Genomic DNA, 16,724 nt, shown 5'->3' on the forward strand with positions numbered 1-16,724 from the left:
TCCTTTAAGTGTTTAAGACATTTGAATTCTCTTATTCTTCTAAACCAAAGAATAGCATCCATTCTCAAAGTGAGTCACACTATGAGAGTATAAAATACCAACCAGGCGTAGGAGCAGTCAATAGCTATACATCAAAAACCATCACGGTAAAAAATGGACTATTACAGCAGAACTGACATGCAGTCCTTAGGCATTTTAAGCTTTTAGTCCTAAAACTGCTGAAGTTCTACTTTGTAAGAATACATTGGATTACAGAGGAAATTCTTTAAAAGAAGGAGATTGAGGCATTTTAGTTTGTCTGTCAGAACAGAAAGCTAAATAAGCAGAGTTCATAAGCAGAAAGTAGCTGAAGTATCACAATTTTATATAAGAACCTGGGTTAGAACAGTATCTAGAACACTTGTTATTTGTTGATGACTACTCCTTTTTGAAGGCTGATGCACTTCTGAATAGGTTTAACAGCCTGGGAGCTGAATGAAGCTGTGGTCCCACCAGAAGTACATTTTCCCAACTACAGAAAGAGAGGTCCTGTTTATCCGCTCAGCTGACTTTATAGCTTTGCTTCAGAAACGACACTGCCATACTAGTCCAAGGGCTAAGCCAACACTTAGGTAGATATGTGCAAGCTGCTTAAAGATTTTGGCAAATGTCTAATAAAACGTTTTTGAACAAAGGGCAGCTCAAAGCAGAAGCAACCAGTATTAGTCCTTCAGCTCTGCCACTTGCAGGCAGCAGCATAAGTATCCACCTTATTGGAGGGTATCTTGCCCCTCCTTCAAATATCAGTTGTCATAAATCTCTTTCAGAAGACACAGGAGCTAATTAGCGAATCCACAGCACTTCTAAGTACAAGTGGTACACAGTGAACACCTGTGACCTTTCTTAATGGACCTAGAAAACAGTTAATTTGTTCCAAGTCTGAAAATACCTTCAGTTCAAGTTGCTTACAAGACAAAGGCTGAGTTTTTCTAGAGTGAACAAATCTGCCTAGTATATACATGGCATTAAGTTTCAGTCTGTTCACGATTCTACTACTGTCAAGGTAGCAGGCAGCAAAATAAGCATTCATGAAATTCCCAAAAAGCCTAGAAGACCATTCTCATCTTCACAATTAAACCCTATGCAGAAACCAGAAACAGACTACAACTTTGCTACAAAAATTAAGTCACACATCCCTTTGGGTGACTGATGAGCATGATTCCTGCAAGAGCCAAAGGCTCATTCCTGCTTCAGTGGTGTCTTTACCTTAGAAATGCAATTACTCAGCAAACAAACATCTTTGCTCACAGATTTTTAGAACAAAACAAAGCAAAATAAAATAGCAATATCTGTCTGTGTATCTTGACAGGAATTTAGGTTTACAATAAACATTAACGCTTTCACAGAAATGTGTCTTTGTGTGGCTAAAAAGACATGCTAAAACAGAAGAGTGATAACCATCTGTGCTAATATCACTAAGCAATTGTTTGTGAAAAGAATGTTATCAGTAGTCTTGAGTCACAAAAAAGACTTGGACATCGTTGAAATAGTCCATCCCTACTGTAAGTCAAATAGTTATAGTCCAAGAGTCATAACAGAGGATAAAAATGATACGCTGATTAAATTCTTGGGAGCTCTTCTAATTTCTTCTGGCATATCACAGAATCATAGAATAACCAGGTTGGAAGAGACCCATCGGATCATCGAGTCCAACCATTCCTATCAAACACTAAACCATGCCCCCTCAGCACCTCGTCCACCCGTACCTTAAACACCTCCAGGGAAGGGGAATCAACCACCTCCCTGGGCAGTCTCTGCCAGTGCCCAATGACCCTTTCCATGAAAAATTTTTTCCTTATGTCCAGCCTAAACTTCCCCTGCTGGAGCTTGAGGCCATTTCCTCTTGTCCTGCCATCTGCCACTTGGGAGAAGAGACCAGCACCCTCCTCTCTACAACCTCCTTTCAGGTAGTTGTAGAGAGCAATGAGGTCTCCCCTCAGCCTCCTCTTCTCCAGGATAAACAACCCCAGCTCTCTCAGCTGTTCCTCATAAGGCCTGTTCTCCAGCCCCTTCACCAGCTTCACTGCTCTTCTCTGGACTCGCTCCAGAGCCTCAACATCCTTCTTGTGGTGAGGGGCCCAGAACTGAACACAGTATTCAAGGAGCAGTCTCACCAGTGCCGAGTACAGAGGGAGAATATGTCTTCTGCTTTACTCTAAACAACTTATTCAAGACTTTGTACATACACTTTCTTCACTGTTAAGAGACACTGATATATATAAGTCCAAGATCTAGTCTATGTGTTCTCACCTTCCCAATGAGAACTTAAAATTCTTAGCTTAAAAATTCTTATCTAGCGCATTTTAATATAAATACGAAAAAAAGCCACAGATAAACTATATACTGTACTCGGTCTCTTGAGGAGCAGCACACTGGCCTTGTCCTTACCGTTTCCCACGGGGATAGTGTCGTACATATTCCCCCACATCATGAGCAGCTACAGCCAGCACCTGTGGGTCATCAGAAACCTCCAGAAGTTTTGTCAGGATCCTAGGAAAGGACGTGAAACAATCATGTCCCAGGTTGTGGTTTGGTTTTTTTCATTTTGTTTTGCATTTCTTTTCATTGTAGTTTTGCTGGTTTGGTTTTTTTTAAATCACTGATAACTTCAAATAACCAAGACTATAACCACAAAAATGTTTTATGGATTACCCAAAGAGCAAACTTTTAGAACAGAACTTTATCCAAACATGCAGTTACACTTAAAACAATGGAGATCCTGCCCTAACTAATGGCACCATGAAAAGCATTAAAAGCATTCACTAGAGTGAGTTTAGTGAGCTGCATCTACAAATACCTATCGCCAAGCTTTACAAAATATCTCCTTTTTTTATACATTCTCTTCAAGACCAACAGTTTTGAGTTCAAGATAAGCTTTACTAAGCATATGTATAAATATTTATAGATGGGATAGGGGTGGGACAAACACAAGGCCAACACGTGGGCTGCTTCTGTTATACAACAGACTCCAGTCACGCTTGCATGCAACTCCCAGCTCCTGCACTTGGGATCCTTGCACTATAGATACAGAAAGAAGGGTATGACAAGCCTGCTATGTAACAGCCTCTCCTCGACTCTATTCCCTCCCTCACCTTGCAGCAGTAGCTTTGCACAATGCAGGACAACAAAGGGCAGGAATTTTATGTTACAAAGAATCATTTAAAAACTAAAAAGCATCCTAGCAGCTGAGAACAAAGCAGCACACTGAATTCTTTGGTCTGTGTAACTGTGAACTTATCTCAGTTCAAGACCACCAACTTAATCTCAAAAGCATCATTTGTTCAGTCAGATGTTGTGGTCTAAAAAGCAGTTCTATCCTGACTCAAAGACAAAGATGATGAAAGCTATATCTTGTAACTGATTTCATCTTCATATATTAGTTGTTCTGTCAGCATGGAAAAAAATTCATAATTGCAAGAATTAGAAAGCAGTTCTCAATATTGCCTGCATTTTTTGATTAAGTAGTTTAATCAGTTTTAGTGGAAAACGGCAACCACCAACACTGTTCTTTAGCCACTAATGAGGAAGGGAAGAAAAAAAATACACGAATATGAAAGTTATGGACTAATAATAAGTATAAAAGGTTAAACATACAGATCACTGAAAATCAGATTACTGAGATAGCAGATATGTTCTAATCACATAAAGTTAGTAATAACTTGAAATAGGTAAGTTTAAAATTTAATAGGAATTAAAAAAAGAACATTCTGGTAAAATTAAATGACCACTCCCTCCCTAGAGGCCAGAAAGAGACAGATGAAGTACTTTTTATTTTAGAAGAACTTAATCTGGACAAGAAGTAGGAGTAGAAACTTTAACCACAACACCGGTCAGAAGACATTGAAGACCCATACAATACATATTTTGTTCAACTAAGTTCAGCATGATTTGCTTAAGAAGTCAGTAATAGCAGGAAAAATTTAAGTTTACAGGAAGCTTAAGTATATCAGAGTTAGAAAACAAGTAAAGAGGCAGTTAAGGGAAAATAAAAAGATGTGACTTGAAGCAAGATTGTCTGTCAAATGTGTTACAACGCAGAATAAGTTGTTTTGTGCAAGAATCACCACAACACACTGGAGGGGAAGTTGCTGCTTTTTTGCAGGGGTTTTTGGTTGGTTGGGGTTTTGGTTTGGGGTTTTTTGGGGGGAACGACATGACAGGCAGGGAGAGGGAGGTGGGGTTGTTCGGTTTGGGTTTTTTTTAAAGGCACTATTGTAGATCGCTGCTCTTGTGGTAGGCACAAGCACAATACAGTTACCTAACAGTCCCAGAAGCAGGAGACATGGACACAGCAAAATACTGTAGTTGCTACAAAAAAATACTAAACCCCAACATCAACTTCATGTTGCAGTTGGCAGCATCTAAAATTTTTAAGTCTATAATCTTACACACTTAGCAATATGCTCTCAGGGAGGAATTTATCGACTTGTTTTGTTGAGGTTTCAAGGAAACTGAAATATATATAAAGTTCAGGGTTAGCTTGCTCTTGCTGTGCCTTCTAACATCTCAAACTCTCTACTCAACCCTCTGTTCTGTTAGGTCTGGCACTTACTAGCCAATACTGAACAGGAAGAACACCACATATTATCAGTTAATAGCAATACATTTAAACATCTAAGAGCTACTTGAAACCTAGATTTCTTTTGAGTACACATTTCCAGAAGCCAGCAAGTAAGTCCTTGACTCTAGAAGTGAAGTTTTAGCTTCACTTCATCCAACAACCTACATACAAACTATCCCAAACAAAACAGACAGACTACAAAACGATACAGCAAGTCAGACTTTCCATAGAAAAGTACCACAACATTCAACCCCCAAGTATTCAAGAAAGGAGTTCATTACTCAGGTCAATGACAACACAAAACTAAGAATAAGGTATGGTAAAAACATTTCATTATATTAATAAATACAGCTGTTTTTCAAGTGAAAGCATTCAAAGAGTCAACAGCACAAATCTGCAGGCACTCTAATCTAGAGATATTCCCTCTATCATCATCATCAATACATTTGACCAGTAAAAACAAAAATAATTCTGCTTTTGAAAAAAATGAACCATACATGAGTAAGTACCTTATTCTAAAAAAAGGAAGATGTTCTGACTTGATTTCATTCTAGACAGTACTTTGTGTTGAAACATAAAATCTGTATTGGATATGTGTTCAGTTAAACACCAAAAGTATTAAAGAATTATGTGATTCAAGACTTGAAAACTTACTTGAGTAGTTCATAATTCTTCTCATTTAGTCTTACAGCATTCTCCTGCCAAAACTTCTCAGACTTGTGTACGGGACTCCACTCCAGTCTTCCTGACTTAAGCTCAGAACTGTACTCATCGAAGGAGCTGCAATACAGAAGGCCTAAATGAAATATTGGCTAAGCTTCCACGAACAGAGTTGGAATTACACACTTATGACTTTACCCTAGCAAAACAGAGCTGGAGCAGAACTTGCTACAAAACACTTGGAAGTTAGCTCTCTGCAGAGCACGAGAACCATTCCCTGTCTAAGAGTCAACACTTTGAAAACAAGGAAAGGCATGAAAGGCAAGAGAAAAAAAATTGTTTCAAACATAACCCTCCATCCACCCCAAAACACTATTCCTGAAGGCGGGGGGTAGATTGAAAAAATCCAGTTTGGGAATTTAATTCACTGTTTTGCCTGTTCCCTAGGTTTTAACTTCCCCAGTCAAGGATTCCTGCCCCTACGTTTCATGCATTTAAACCTTTGACATGAACTACAATATGCAGTTCAATTTATGCACAAGAGCAAGAAGTAGATAAACACTAGTAAAAAGTTGAGTTAATCCAGACAGCAAAATGTATTCTAGCCGGGTAGCCTAGGCTGCAGCTCCTATAAGATCCTTCTGAATTCATTTAACAATTTACCAGTTACAAAGATCACATATCCAAAAGTGAAGAATTATTTTCTATTCAGCCAGTAAAGACTCACTTTGAATAGGAAGCTCTTATATATGCTCAGCAACTCTGTGAGACCTACCTTATCGCCTAACCTGATCGCCTTCTATGACAAAGTGACCCGGCTACTGGATGAGGGAAAGGCTGTGGATGTGGTCTTCCTGGACTTCAGCAAAGCCTTTGACACAGTTTCTCACAGCGTTCTGCTTGAGAAACTGTCAGCCTCTGGGCTGGGCAGGCACACACTCTCCTGGGTGGAAAACTGGTTGGATGGCCGGGCCCAGAGAGCGGTGGTAAATGGTGTGAAATCCAGCTGGAGGCCAGTGACAAGTGGGGTTCCCCAGGGCTCAGTGCTGGGTCCAGCCCTGTTCAATGTCTTCATCAATGATCTGGATGAAGGCATCGAGTGCACCCTGAGCAAGTTTGCGGACGACACTAAGCTGGGTGGAAGTGTCGATCTGCTGGAGGGTCGGGAGGCTCTGCAAAGGGATCTGAACAGGCTGGACCGCTGGGCAGAGTCCAACGGCATGAGGTTTAACAAGGCCAAATGCCGGGTCCTGCACTTGGGGCACAACAACCCTATGCAGTGCTACAGACTGGGAGAAGTCTGTCTAGAAAGCTGCCTGGAGGAGAGGGACCTGGGTGTGTTGGTTGACAGCCGACTGAATATGAGCCAGCAGTGTGCCCAGGTGGCCAAGAAGGCCAATGGCATCTTGGCTTGTATCAGAAACGGCGTGACCAGCAGGTCCAGGGAGGTTATCCTCCCTCTGTACTCGGCACTGGTGAGACCGCTCCTCGAATACTGTGTTCAGTTCTGGGCCCCTCACCACAAGAAGGATGTTGAGGCTCTGGAGCGAGTCCAGAGAAGAGCAACAAAGCTGGTGAAAGGGCTGGAGAACAGGCCTTATGAGGAGCGGCTGAGAGAGCTCGGGTTGTTTAGCCTGGAGAAGAGGAGGCTGAGGGGTGACCTCATTGCTCTCTACAACTACTTGAAAGGACGTTGTAGAGAGGAGGGTGCTGGCCTCTTCTCCCAAGTGACAGGGGACAGGACAAGAGGGAATGGCTTCAAGCTCCGCCAGGGGAGGTTTAGGCTAGACGTTAGGAAAAAATTCTTTACAGAAAGGGTCATTGGGCACTGGAACAGGCTGCCCAGGGAGGTGGTTGATTCACCTTCCCTGGAGGTGTTTAAGGCACGGGTGGACGAGGTGCTGAGGGATATGGTTTAGTGTTTGGTAGGAACGGTTGGACTCGATGATCCGGTGGGTCTCTTCCAACCTGGTTATTCTGTGATTCTGTGATTCTGTGATTATCAACTAGTGTTTTCATATCATAATTTGGTATATTATTTAGCCTTAAAAAAGAAAAAAGGTTTTACCAATTTTCATGCAATTGCATTTTTTAAAAGTTCACGCTGCATACCTAAGGTCTTGCACGCTCTCACCAAGCTTGTCCAGTAGAAATTTGATATCTTCACTTATATCTTCATCATCGTATTTCTGCTGATCCAAATTCTCTAGCTGCTTTAAAACTTTACACTGAATCATGGCAAGAGCATACTCTTGGCGAGTTTCTCTCTCAGTAGATTTCTCTAATAAATTCTAGGGAAGTAAAAATTTGTTTATTTTGTTTGTTTTAAGAACAGACTATTTTGAAACAAAGCGGTATTTTTAAGAAATTCCTATTGGCACTTTTTAATTTAGTGATAGAACTGACCACTTCCTGAAATAATCTCTGCAAAGTAGTAAAATATGAGTCTAGCACAGTCTCTGCAATAAAGAACTACTTTTATCTGAGATTATCACTTCAGTTTTCTGTGCAGCAAAAGCATAAAGCAGGAAAGCCTTAAAAAAAGATAAAATAAACAACTCTTAAGTCATCTTTCCAATTCAAGAGTTACCATCTGGACTAGATCAGCTTCTTTTGAAACTGCGAATATTCCAACTACACATTTTTATTCAAACAGAAGCTCGTTGGTAAGACTGGAATTACAAGCACAGAATACAATAGTCAAGTTCCAATGTCATTTATTCATTACACTTCTACTCAATTTAATCAGCTTCAAATTATGTTGTTCAATCAGAGCTAGCCACCTGAACTTTTTGATAAACAAGAAAATATGAATTTCATATAAATGACAAAACCCTTCAATGAAACATGTGCTCATATAAATAAATGTAATTATCTGCCAGAAACAAGCAATGAAACTACATAGAAGGAATTTGACTACATCACACTCATTCTAAGATATCAGACATCATATTAGTATGGCAGAACACTGCAAATAAGTGTTAAAACTTGCATACTGAAAGTAAGTTATATTACTGCTTTTAATGGCCACGTACAATTAGCTTTAATGTGCAAAAAGATCCTGTTTCTATTTCAGGAAGAAAACTCAGAAGTAAATAGTACTTTACAAAATGTTAAATTAGTTAAGAGTTGAAAGTTCTAACGAGAGCAAAATAATAAATAAAGAATCTTACAAGACAAGTTCAACTACTTCAGGGAACAGGTAGGTAATAATATTTGGAGTACCTTCCACATCTGCCTATAATTCTCTTAACTAAGATTTTTTTTGGAAACTTTACCTATCTCATACCATAGTAAAACATTCAAGCTTTCTATAGTGAAATTGAAAAAATATATTAGGAAAGTGCAAAAAGGAACAAATGACTAAATAGAATGGATTAATAAACTTAAGTTAACAAATGAGTAACAGGCAGGAAACAGACATAAGACATCAAAAGTATGAAAAATAAGGAAAAAACATTTTAATAGGTAAAGAGAGAAAGTAATTGATTTAAAGTAGACAGAAGTACCCAATATTGCTTTACAGTAAAAAATTACAATTACACCCGTCAGGCAACTAACTTGCCAAACAGATTAAGCAGGTCAAATTAGGAGAAATCAAGTAGTAGAGAAGAAGTATGCAAGCTGTCAAGACTCATGGCATATCTTCAGCAGCACACAGACTATAGGGATGATTTGGGGAATCATTAAGCCTAGTCCTTTACATAATTAATCTTCTTTTCCCAACCCTCTAAACTGATACTATGGCTTCACACAAAAGGAGGGCTATTTTGCCTTTGCTACCTATTTTAATTTTGCTCCAGAACTCACACCTCTGAGATCTAATTTCTAATCTCTTATTTCCTGGCTGCCGGTTTATAACCAGATTTTCACGCCAACGCTATTCTTTAATGCTAGAGAAAGAAAATGGCTAAGTTAGTTTCCCCAAAGCCTGTAACAGAACCATCTTATTCCTTTTTAACCTTTTTTTATTAAAAGAACATGGCTTCATCTTTGCCTCCTCTTGCAAAATACACTAAAATCTAAGAACTAGGAATTATTTCTCCTACTTTTAATGACCTCAGAATTGGAAGAAGTTTATATTAAACTGCAGAGCACCACCAACTTCTTTGGATTTTCTTTTTTCAAGCTGTCTTGCTGTATGTCCCTGCTTAATACTAAGATTCTAAAGAGGACCAGAACACCTGCAGAGGTCTACATAACAAGAACAACCCCTATTCAATACCTTGCACCACTGATCTCCCTCAAAAGACTAAGTAGCACATTCTTATGATCTACCTTAACCAGAAATTTTTCAAAGTAGCAGACGCTTTTGAATAGAGAGGCCATTTAAGCCATGGAGTAAGCGTCTTCACACAGTTCATTACTGCTGATGAGCAAGCCAATAAGCAACAATTCCCCTTTCTCTATACTAATTTACTTGCAACACTCACTACTGGAACACAGTCAGTATCCAAGAAAACAAGTCAGTTTCCAAGATCCATATTTCCTATTCGGGATAAAAGTTCTGTTCTGAAACAGGGTTACAAGTTATTATAGTATTCCTGTAGTGCATACAAGACACTTGACAAGCATGCATAAAAAACTATGACCACTCATTGCATAATTAGCAACTGTGAACACAAACTGGTACTCTTACAACAAAAACAGCAAGTCTTGGTGCTCAGTAACTCCAAATTATCTGAAATAGGACCAGTAATTTTCTGGTAACAGGGACACAGTAAGTCAACTAATAACTCTAACATCAATAGCCTCATTCATCTTGACAAAGCAGCCAAGAAAAGATTTTTTTGGGCTACTAGATAAAAATAATTTCCAAGTCAATCAGTTGAACAAACAGACGTGAGTTTAGAATAATTAAATTAATGAATTTAAAGCTTTGTAAGTCAAAATTTACCAGGTATTAGTAATTACATCATTTTACACTAGTAGCAGTAGAAAAGGAATCTTAAACTAAAGGGAAAACACTAGTCACTATGACACTACGTCAACATAGGTTTTTTCAGTCAATCTTATTTTGAGAAGACATTAGATAGCAGGCATCTATTACCTGTAACAGCACGTCTATTACCTGTAGCAAACCTCAGCTCACCAAAAAAAAAAAAAAAAAAAGAAAATAGTGAGAATTAAGCTTTCAATTCAGTTTACTGATACAGTCTGCCAGTAACAGCTGCACATCAGCAACATCTGAGACCCACTCATTTGAGGCAGAAACACAGTGCAATTTCAGTCAGCAGACACTTACCCGAAATGCTGCAAGGATGATTCGAGTTACTTTCTCTTTGACAGATTCCTGAAGAATATCCGACAACACTGGAACAATATTATACCGACGGAGGTATTCACACATTTGAGGGCTAAATGCCAGAAGCCACACACAGAAAATCATCTGATATTGGAGCTGGAAGCCGCATTTGTTGCTCAAGACCCCCATGATACTGAAAAATTAACACAGTATACATTTGATTTTTAAATTATTGCTGCATGGAGTGCATTGCTCCACTCCGAAACATTTTAAGAAATTATTAACGAGAAGTTATTGGAAAGAGCTGCTGAGGATGAGTATGCAACACACACTTCACAGTATCCAGCACCAGTATTTATGATTGTACAAGCAGCTTGTTCAGAAAGCCAGCTTTTAAAGACACGGTTATTTCCTTCTTAGCCTCACAGCCATAAAGGAGCTTTTCCTATGTGAATTGATGTGGTACTGCATCCATTTTCAGGTTCAGAGAGTCTTTTTCTACTGGCATGTTTAGGGCCCTATTTGTCACTCTAGGAGAAACAGAGAAACACACAGCTACCCTCTTCAGAATTAAGAAAAGAAGGTGTAAACATACAGAAAAAAAAAATCTACACAAACTGAACTTGTTTCTTTAATTGTATCTCTCCACAGGAGTGTCCAAAATGAGCTACAGTAGTCATAGTTTAACAACCAGGTTCTCAGAAAACAGCTTATAACACATCACAGATACACAAAGCATTGCTAGAGAAGAAATAATATCGCAATATCTCCGAGAAAAAATCATGCAGAAGCTTTGTTCAGCTGAAGTTTCGAAAAATTAATAAGCAATTAAAAAATCCATTCAAAAAAGCTAACCCAATTTAAAAGGAAACAAACTGCTTTCAAGATCACTGCTATCAAAATTAACAAATTCAAATGCATTGAAACACCAGGTTACTCTAATGCTTTAACAGTTTATTAAAAGGCTTGGTGAAAGAGTTCATTTCAACAGTGCCATCTTGACACACATGAACACCCTTTGAACTTTCACTTCATTGGCAACTTTGACTTTTCTCCATTTCAGAGTACAGAAGTATTTTTTCTTGAAGCCCAAATTATAGAGCCACCATCCCCAGAGGCATGCACATAGAAAAATTATTTATAGACAGGCTTTTTTTTAATAAGATGAGTGACAACATCCTAGCCTCATACAAAGCTATTTATGAAGAGAATCTGGATAAAAGAATGACCTACTTGAAGCCATACAGGGAAAAAAATTGAGTTTACTTCTAGAATATGTTTCTCTTTTCACTAATATTTTCAGATGGAACAACTCCAAACTAAAAGACAAGGAAGATCAGCAAAACTCATTTTATTAGTCCTTGCTCTACTAAATTAAAAAAGGAGCATCTTTAGCTAAAGAATGTATTCCCCTTCAGATATTTATTTAAGCAGTTTTTCATTAAGAGTAAAGTAGCAGTAAAGCCTCAACATCGGTACCTACATAAGCAAGTTAAACTTGTCTATTTGACTGCATTAGTGTTTTAAAACAAATAGGTTTTGTACTCAAACAGAGCAGCTGTCTTTTGCAAGACAGTTCTATTCCAGAAGAGGTCACTGGGAAACGTGCTACTGTAAGTATATGCACATAAATTGAAGTAAATGCTCACCAATTTACTCCATCTGCTTCCACCCATGCAAAGCGATATTCATTGACCCTTAGCATCAGCTGCAGACATCCAGCAACACATTGCACGTACTGGGAACTCTAGGTGAAAAGGAGAACACATCACTTCTTAAAAGGAGAGTTACGTATAAAGTGCTGAAGTTCAGTTTTCCCAGGCTTTACTGGCATGCTTCAACACATTAACTTGGAAGTGTCACTGACGAAAACAGGCTCACCCTTACAATGCTCTACATCATCCTTTAAAAAAAAGCACACATACAACTCACAAGAAAACAAGGAAGACTTTTGCAAGTTGTATCATTTTACATTATCACAGCAGATTTTTACAGTCCATTTGAAAATGCCTTCTTTCAGCGTCCATGAATGAAGACTGTCTTCCATTTGTATTGTCAGAACCTGCAGAGTAAACTGTTATTCCATTGAGCAAACTTTGGAATATAAATTGGCAAACTGGTCACCAAGATTGAAGAAGTTTGCTAGAGGTCATTTTAGAAAAAGGAATCTTGAGCTCAGTTTCTTCCCACTCTCATTCTCAAACTCAAAACAGCAGTGGTGTCACTACAATTGTATACTTTCCTACATGTGTGCCACACAGTTAAGTACCGTGCTTATCATAATGAAATGTACATTTCTAAAAAAAAAAATTAGAAAAATAAGTACGCAAAATTAGCCCCAAAACTTAGATTTGCATTTTAATTTTCATTTAATTAAAAGCTTAGCACAGTATGTTCTGCTAAGAAAAGTATAAAAAGACTGAAACTTTCGCATTGGAAGAATGCTGAGAAATGTACCACTGAATTCTATTCTCAATCAGACTCCTGTACAAACAGTTACAAAGACAGAATCATTAAACAGCTTTTCATCTCTAAAAGCACCTATTTTCTGTGCAGTAACATACAAGGTGGGCCTCAAAAACAGGGTTTGGTTAACACATTGTCCCTCCTGTTACGGCAATGGAAAGACCCCAAGGTACAAGAGAAGTGGTATATTTTTCCTCTCTCCTTGCTCAACTTCTGGCATTATCTTCACTAATATTCACAAATGCTGCTGCTAAAACACTAGGATTTTTTCCTATAAGCCTTTTTCTTTACTAAGTGTAGATCACTCGCACAGTACATGTCACACCTTTCAAGTGTTTAATGGAGTAAAGAAGTTAGCCAATTCTATATGAAAAGAGAAGAGACAATAAACAGGATTTTACATAAAGATTAATTCCTTCCATCTCTCCCAGAGATTAAGCCCTCTACGTAAAAACTAGGTCAGAATACCTAAGCCCAAATCATCATGCAGAATATTTATTTCCCGAGGTAGGTATTCACTCCCACACACCATGCAAATAAAACTAGCCATAAACATACAGGCAGCCCTCCTGCCCCAAGCAACGTGTTAATTCATCTCCATCACCAACTTGTACACTATTGAACTTAGAGCTTTCTAAGGAGCCTGTCATAAAAGCATTCTCTTCCAACACTATTATAATTGAAATTTCTTAACGTATCCCAGCCTTAATTTCCTCTATATGTGTTAAAATTGCATCTCTAATTTACTCTGAAATAAATTAGTCAGGACCTGCTTGGAAATCCTGCATAAGCTAGAACTGAAGTCAGGCCGCTAACAAAATAAAGACAATACTTACTCAACTTAATTATCCTAGTATACTTGCACTATGAGTCCTGCTGCTTTGGGACCCTGCAGCGGTACGCTCCATCCATGCAGTGCTACAGTACATGAATACAGATTTCTAAGCAAGTTACAAGAGCTCACAGCTTCATGATGAGTGGCGTTACATGCTGCAGAACTATTTACTCTTTTAAGGCTACATGTCTAAGGGCTGCTAGCCTAACAAAAACCTCAGCAAATCTAACAGCACAGCACACAGAACAGCACACGAAATACTGAAATACTACAACTCCAATGCTCAGGCTATAATTTTATCCCCTCTCCATGGTTATGCATAACAGTCTTTCATTTTTCCTACCAGTCAGGTGGTAATTTCTCAACAGAAAGGTAATGCTTTAAAGCAATTACTGCATTTAGAAGAAAAACAAACTCCAGGTTCATATTTAAGTCTTCTGAAACACTGGGAACACTTTCAGAATAAACCATCTCATTGTGCCACAATAAAACACAAAATACAGTTGTGATGATCACTTGCATTTGCTATACTGCCACGGTTTATCTCCAAGATCAACAGCCATTATATCTACGTGAAATTTTGTATAATACTGATGCAAAAAGAGCAATCCATTTTCCCCTGAATTCAAGCTATTCAAATATGAAAAATCTTACAACTTTGGAAGCACTACTGTAATTTCATGCTACAGAGGTTGAGCAGCAATGTTATCTTAAACATCTGACGTGCCCTAAGTTCTGTACATCATAAAACCCAAAAGCATTAGCCTCAGGTTTCTTCTACAAGGCCAAGAGTTCAGTGCTAAACAGACAGTACTGTCCAAACATTAAATAAATTGCATGTATTTTTCCCTAGTTTTAACAAACTGATTGCTATCTACATCTGCAATTTAACAACCCAAACCAACTTGTAAAATACATATATCCACTGCCAGCATTTTCTGTGAAATCAGTACTTTGAAACCACTTTTGTTTCTTGGCGCCATCACCTGGTACTCTGTTGTCACACAGTTCTGATATCAACCATATTACTTTCTATTACTTACACCAGAACAACTCTGCATCTTAATCCAAAGAGTGGATATTACATGTCCCAAACAGGTAATTTTAAAGATATACTCACATCACTTGTGGAGACTGCTCCTGCTTCCACAGAGCCCCCTGTACCACGCAGTTTCTAGAAAAAAAATTTAAAGAAAAATCAGAGTTTAAAATCAGAACTTTCCTTCACCCTTAGCAAACAGCTGTTACGAAGTTTCTTTAAATCATCCCATTCTGCCAGTCATAAAACGAAAATATTAAGAATCTAATAGATACTTTTACTGCTCACTATATTATGATAACGTATGTAATTTCCACGCATATCATTCACGTACAGAAGAATATGATTGGAGCTGATTCTGGTATACCAAGATGTAACTACTTCTATTTATATTTTAACTGTGGATTTACTCAGGACTTCTACCCATCTTCACCTTAGCATTTGAAAAGTGTTCTCTTGAGTCTTTCTGGAGGAAATTCTCAGTTCAAAATTCTTCTTCCAGAGGAAAAGAATAAAACTCCTTTTTCATAAACCCAGTTTAGAACGCTATGAAAATATACCATTACTAAACCTAGAGAATGTTTCTCTGATCTCCAGAATCCACTTCTGCTACAACGCTACCTTAGAGAATGATGAATCACTATTTTTATAAGGACTGAAGTGAAAATCTCTAAAAATTAATACAAAGAAGAACAATTCATCTTTGAAAGACAAGCCAATGGTAAGCAGTTCATAGGTAATTAATGCCATAAAAACATTATCTAAACAAGTCAGTATTTATTTGGTTTCAAGAGATAAGACTAAAAGTTCAAGCTATGTACTACAGTAAATTGGAAAAAGTTTTGATATTCACTTCCTGCTGCTATGTGATTTTTCTTCCCAGTGAACAGCTCTGAGAAACAAACCAACACTCAAATGTTTTCTCAGTGTCCAGAAGAAAATCAGTGTTAAACAACAGAAAAAGCAAAAGCCTTATTCTTTACTCTTAATTTACATTTCAAGGACTAGAGTAAGAAAAAAAAAAGTTTAAAACTATGTGTTTGAATAAAGGATATTTAGCTTTAAAAATGACAAAGTAAAATTTCACTTAAAAAAACCAACAAAATATATTGTTTGTTCATCTATATATTTATATTATTGAAAAAAGTTTACAAAGTCAAGGTAGTGTTTAAACAGAAGTAGCTTTTTACCTGTGAACTGAGCTGAGTTTTAATCCAGTTGAAATAGTAATTCAAGTCACTGCCTTCCATAAGTTCCCTCCCCCACGCAGCCAGTTTGGCAATAATTCTTGCTGCCTGGAAAAGAATGCAATAAACAGATTTTTCAGACACAGGAATTTCAGGATTCAGTGTGAGGTCCTATAAGCACTGGAAAGGTTAGGTAAAAGACTGCCTCTTACAGAAATTCACCTGTTTTCTATATAGGGGACTCTTCATGCCTAGTCATTTTGTTTCTTTAGCTTTCTGATGCTTTTTCTTCCTAGTAACTGGCATATTTTCACAATGTTTGATCAGATACCCATACCTGATAAAGATTACAGGGAACTAACAAAGAACTTAAGAGGGGATGGAAGAAGGAAGCCAGCTTAGTGCTTTAAAGTGGATCACATCATATGAGGTTCTTGGTGACTTGTCAAGTTACTTGCGTATTTTTGCAGAAGCTAAAAAATAGCTGAATAACACATCTGTGATCAAAGGAATACAAGACATAGAAATTTCTACAGCATACTTTTGAAAAACACCATTCCAGGGAGACTAATTAATTTGTACTGCGAGGGTCTGAGAAGTAAACTTCACCTGTATACTTGAGAAGTCAACACTGTCTGAGTTTGCTCAGATTGCAGTTTAGTGAGATGGGTCTTCAGCAGCAATACCAAGGG

The 16,724-nt window shown here is 37.9% G+C and overlaps 1 protein-coding gene across 2 annotated transcripts in view; it reads right to left on the reverse strand.

Annotated features, from left to right (window-relative positions):
• The window catches only part of ATP6V1H (ATPase H+ transporting V1 subunit H), a 54,122-nt gene that overhangs the window by 22,301 nt on the left and 15,097 nt on the right, over positions 1-16,724 (reverse strand). For both annotated transcript variants that reach the window (XM_069854105.1, XM_069854104.1), the window contains exons 6-12: positions 16,036-16,140; positions 14,927-14,980; positions 12,155-12,252; positions 10,506-10,698; positions 7,373-7,551; positions 5,255-5,380; positions 2,428-2,529 (exon numbers count right to left, since the gene is read on the reverse strand). In XM_069854105.1, coding sequence (XP_069710206.1) covers positions 2,428-2,529; positions 5,255-5,380; positions 7,373-7,551; positions 10,506-10,698; positions 12,155-12,252; positions 14,927-14,980; positions 16,036-16,140 — 857 coding nt within the window. The remainder of the gene's footprint in view (positions 1-2,427; positions 2,530-5,254; positions 5,381-7,372; positions 7,552-10,505; positions 10,699-12,154; positions 12,253-14,926; positions 14,981-16,035; positions 16,141-16,724) is intronic.

The sequence above is a fragment of the Phaenicophaeus curvirostris genome, chromosome 3 (assembly GCF_032191515.1).
Source record: "Phaenicophaeus curvirostris isolate KB17595 chromosome 3, BPBGC_Pcur_1.0, whole genome shotgun sequence".
NCBI lineage: Eukaryota > Metazoa > Chordata > Aves > Cuculiformes > Cuculidae > Phaenicophaeus > Phaenicophaeus curvirostris.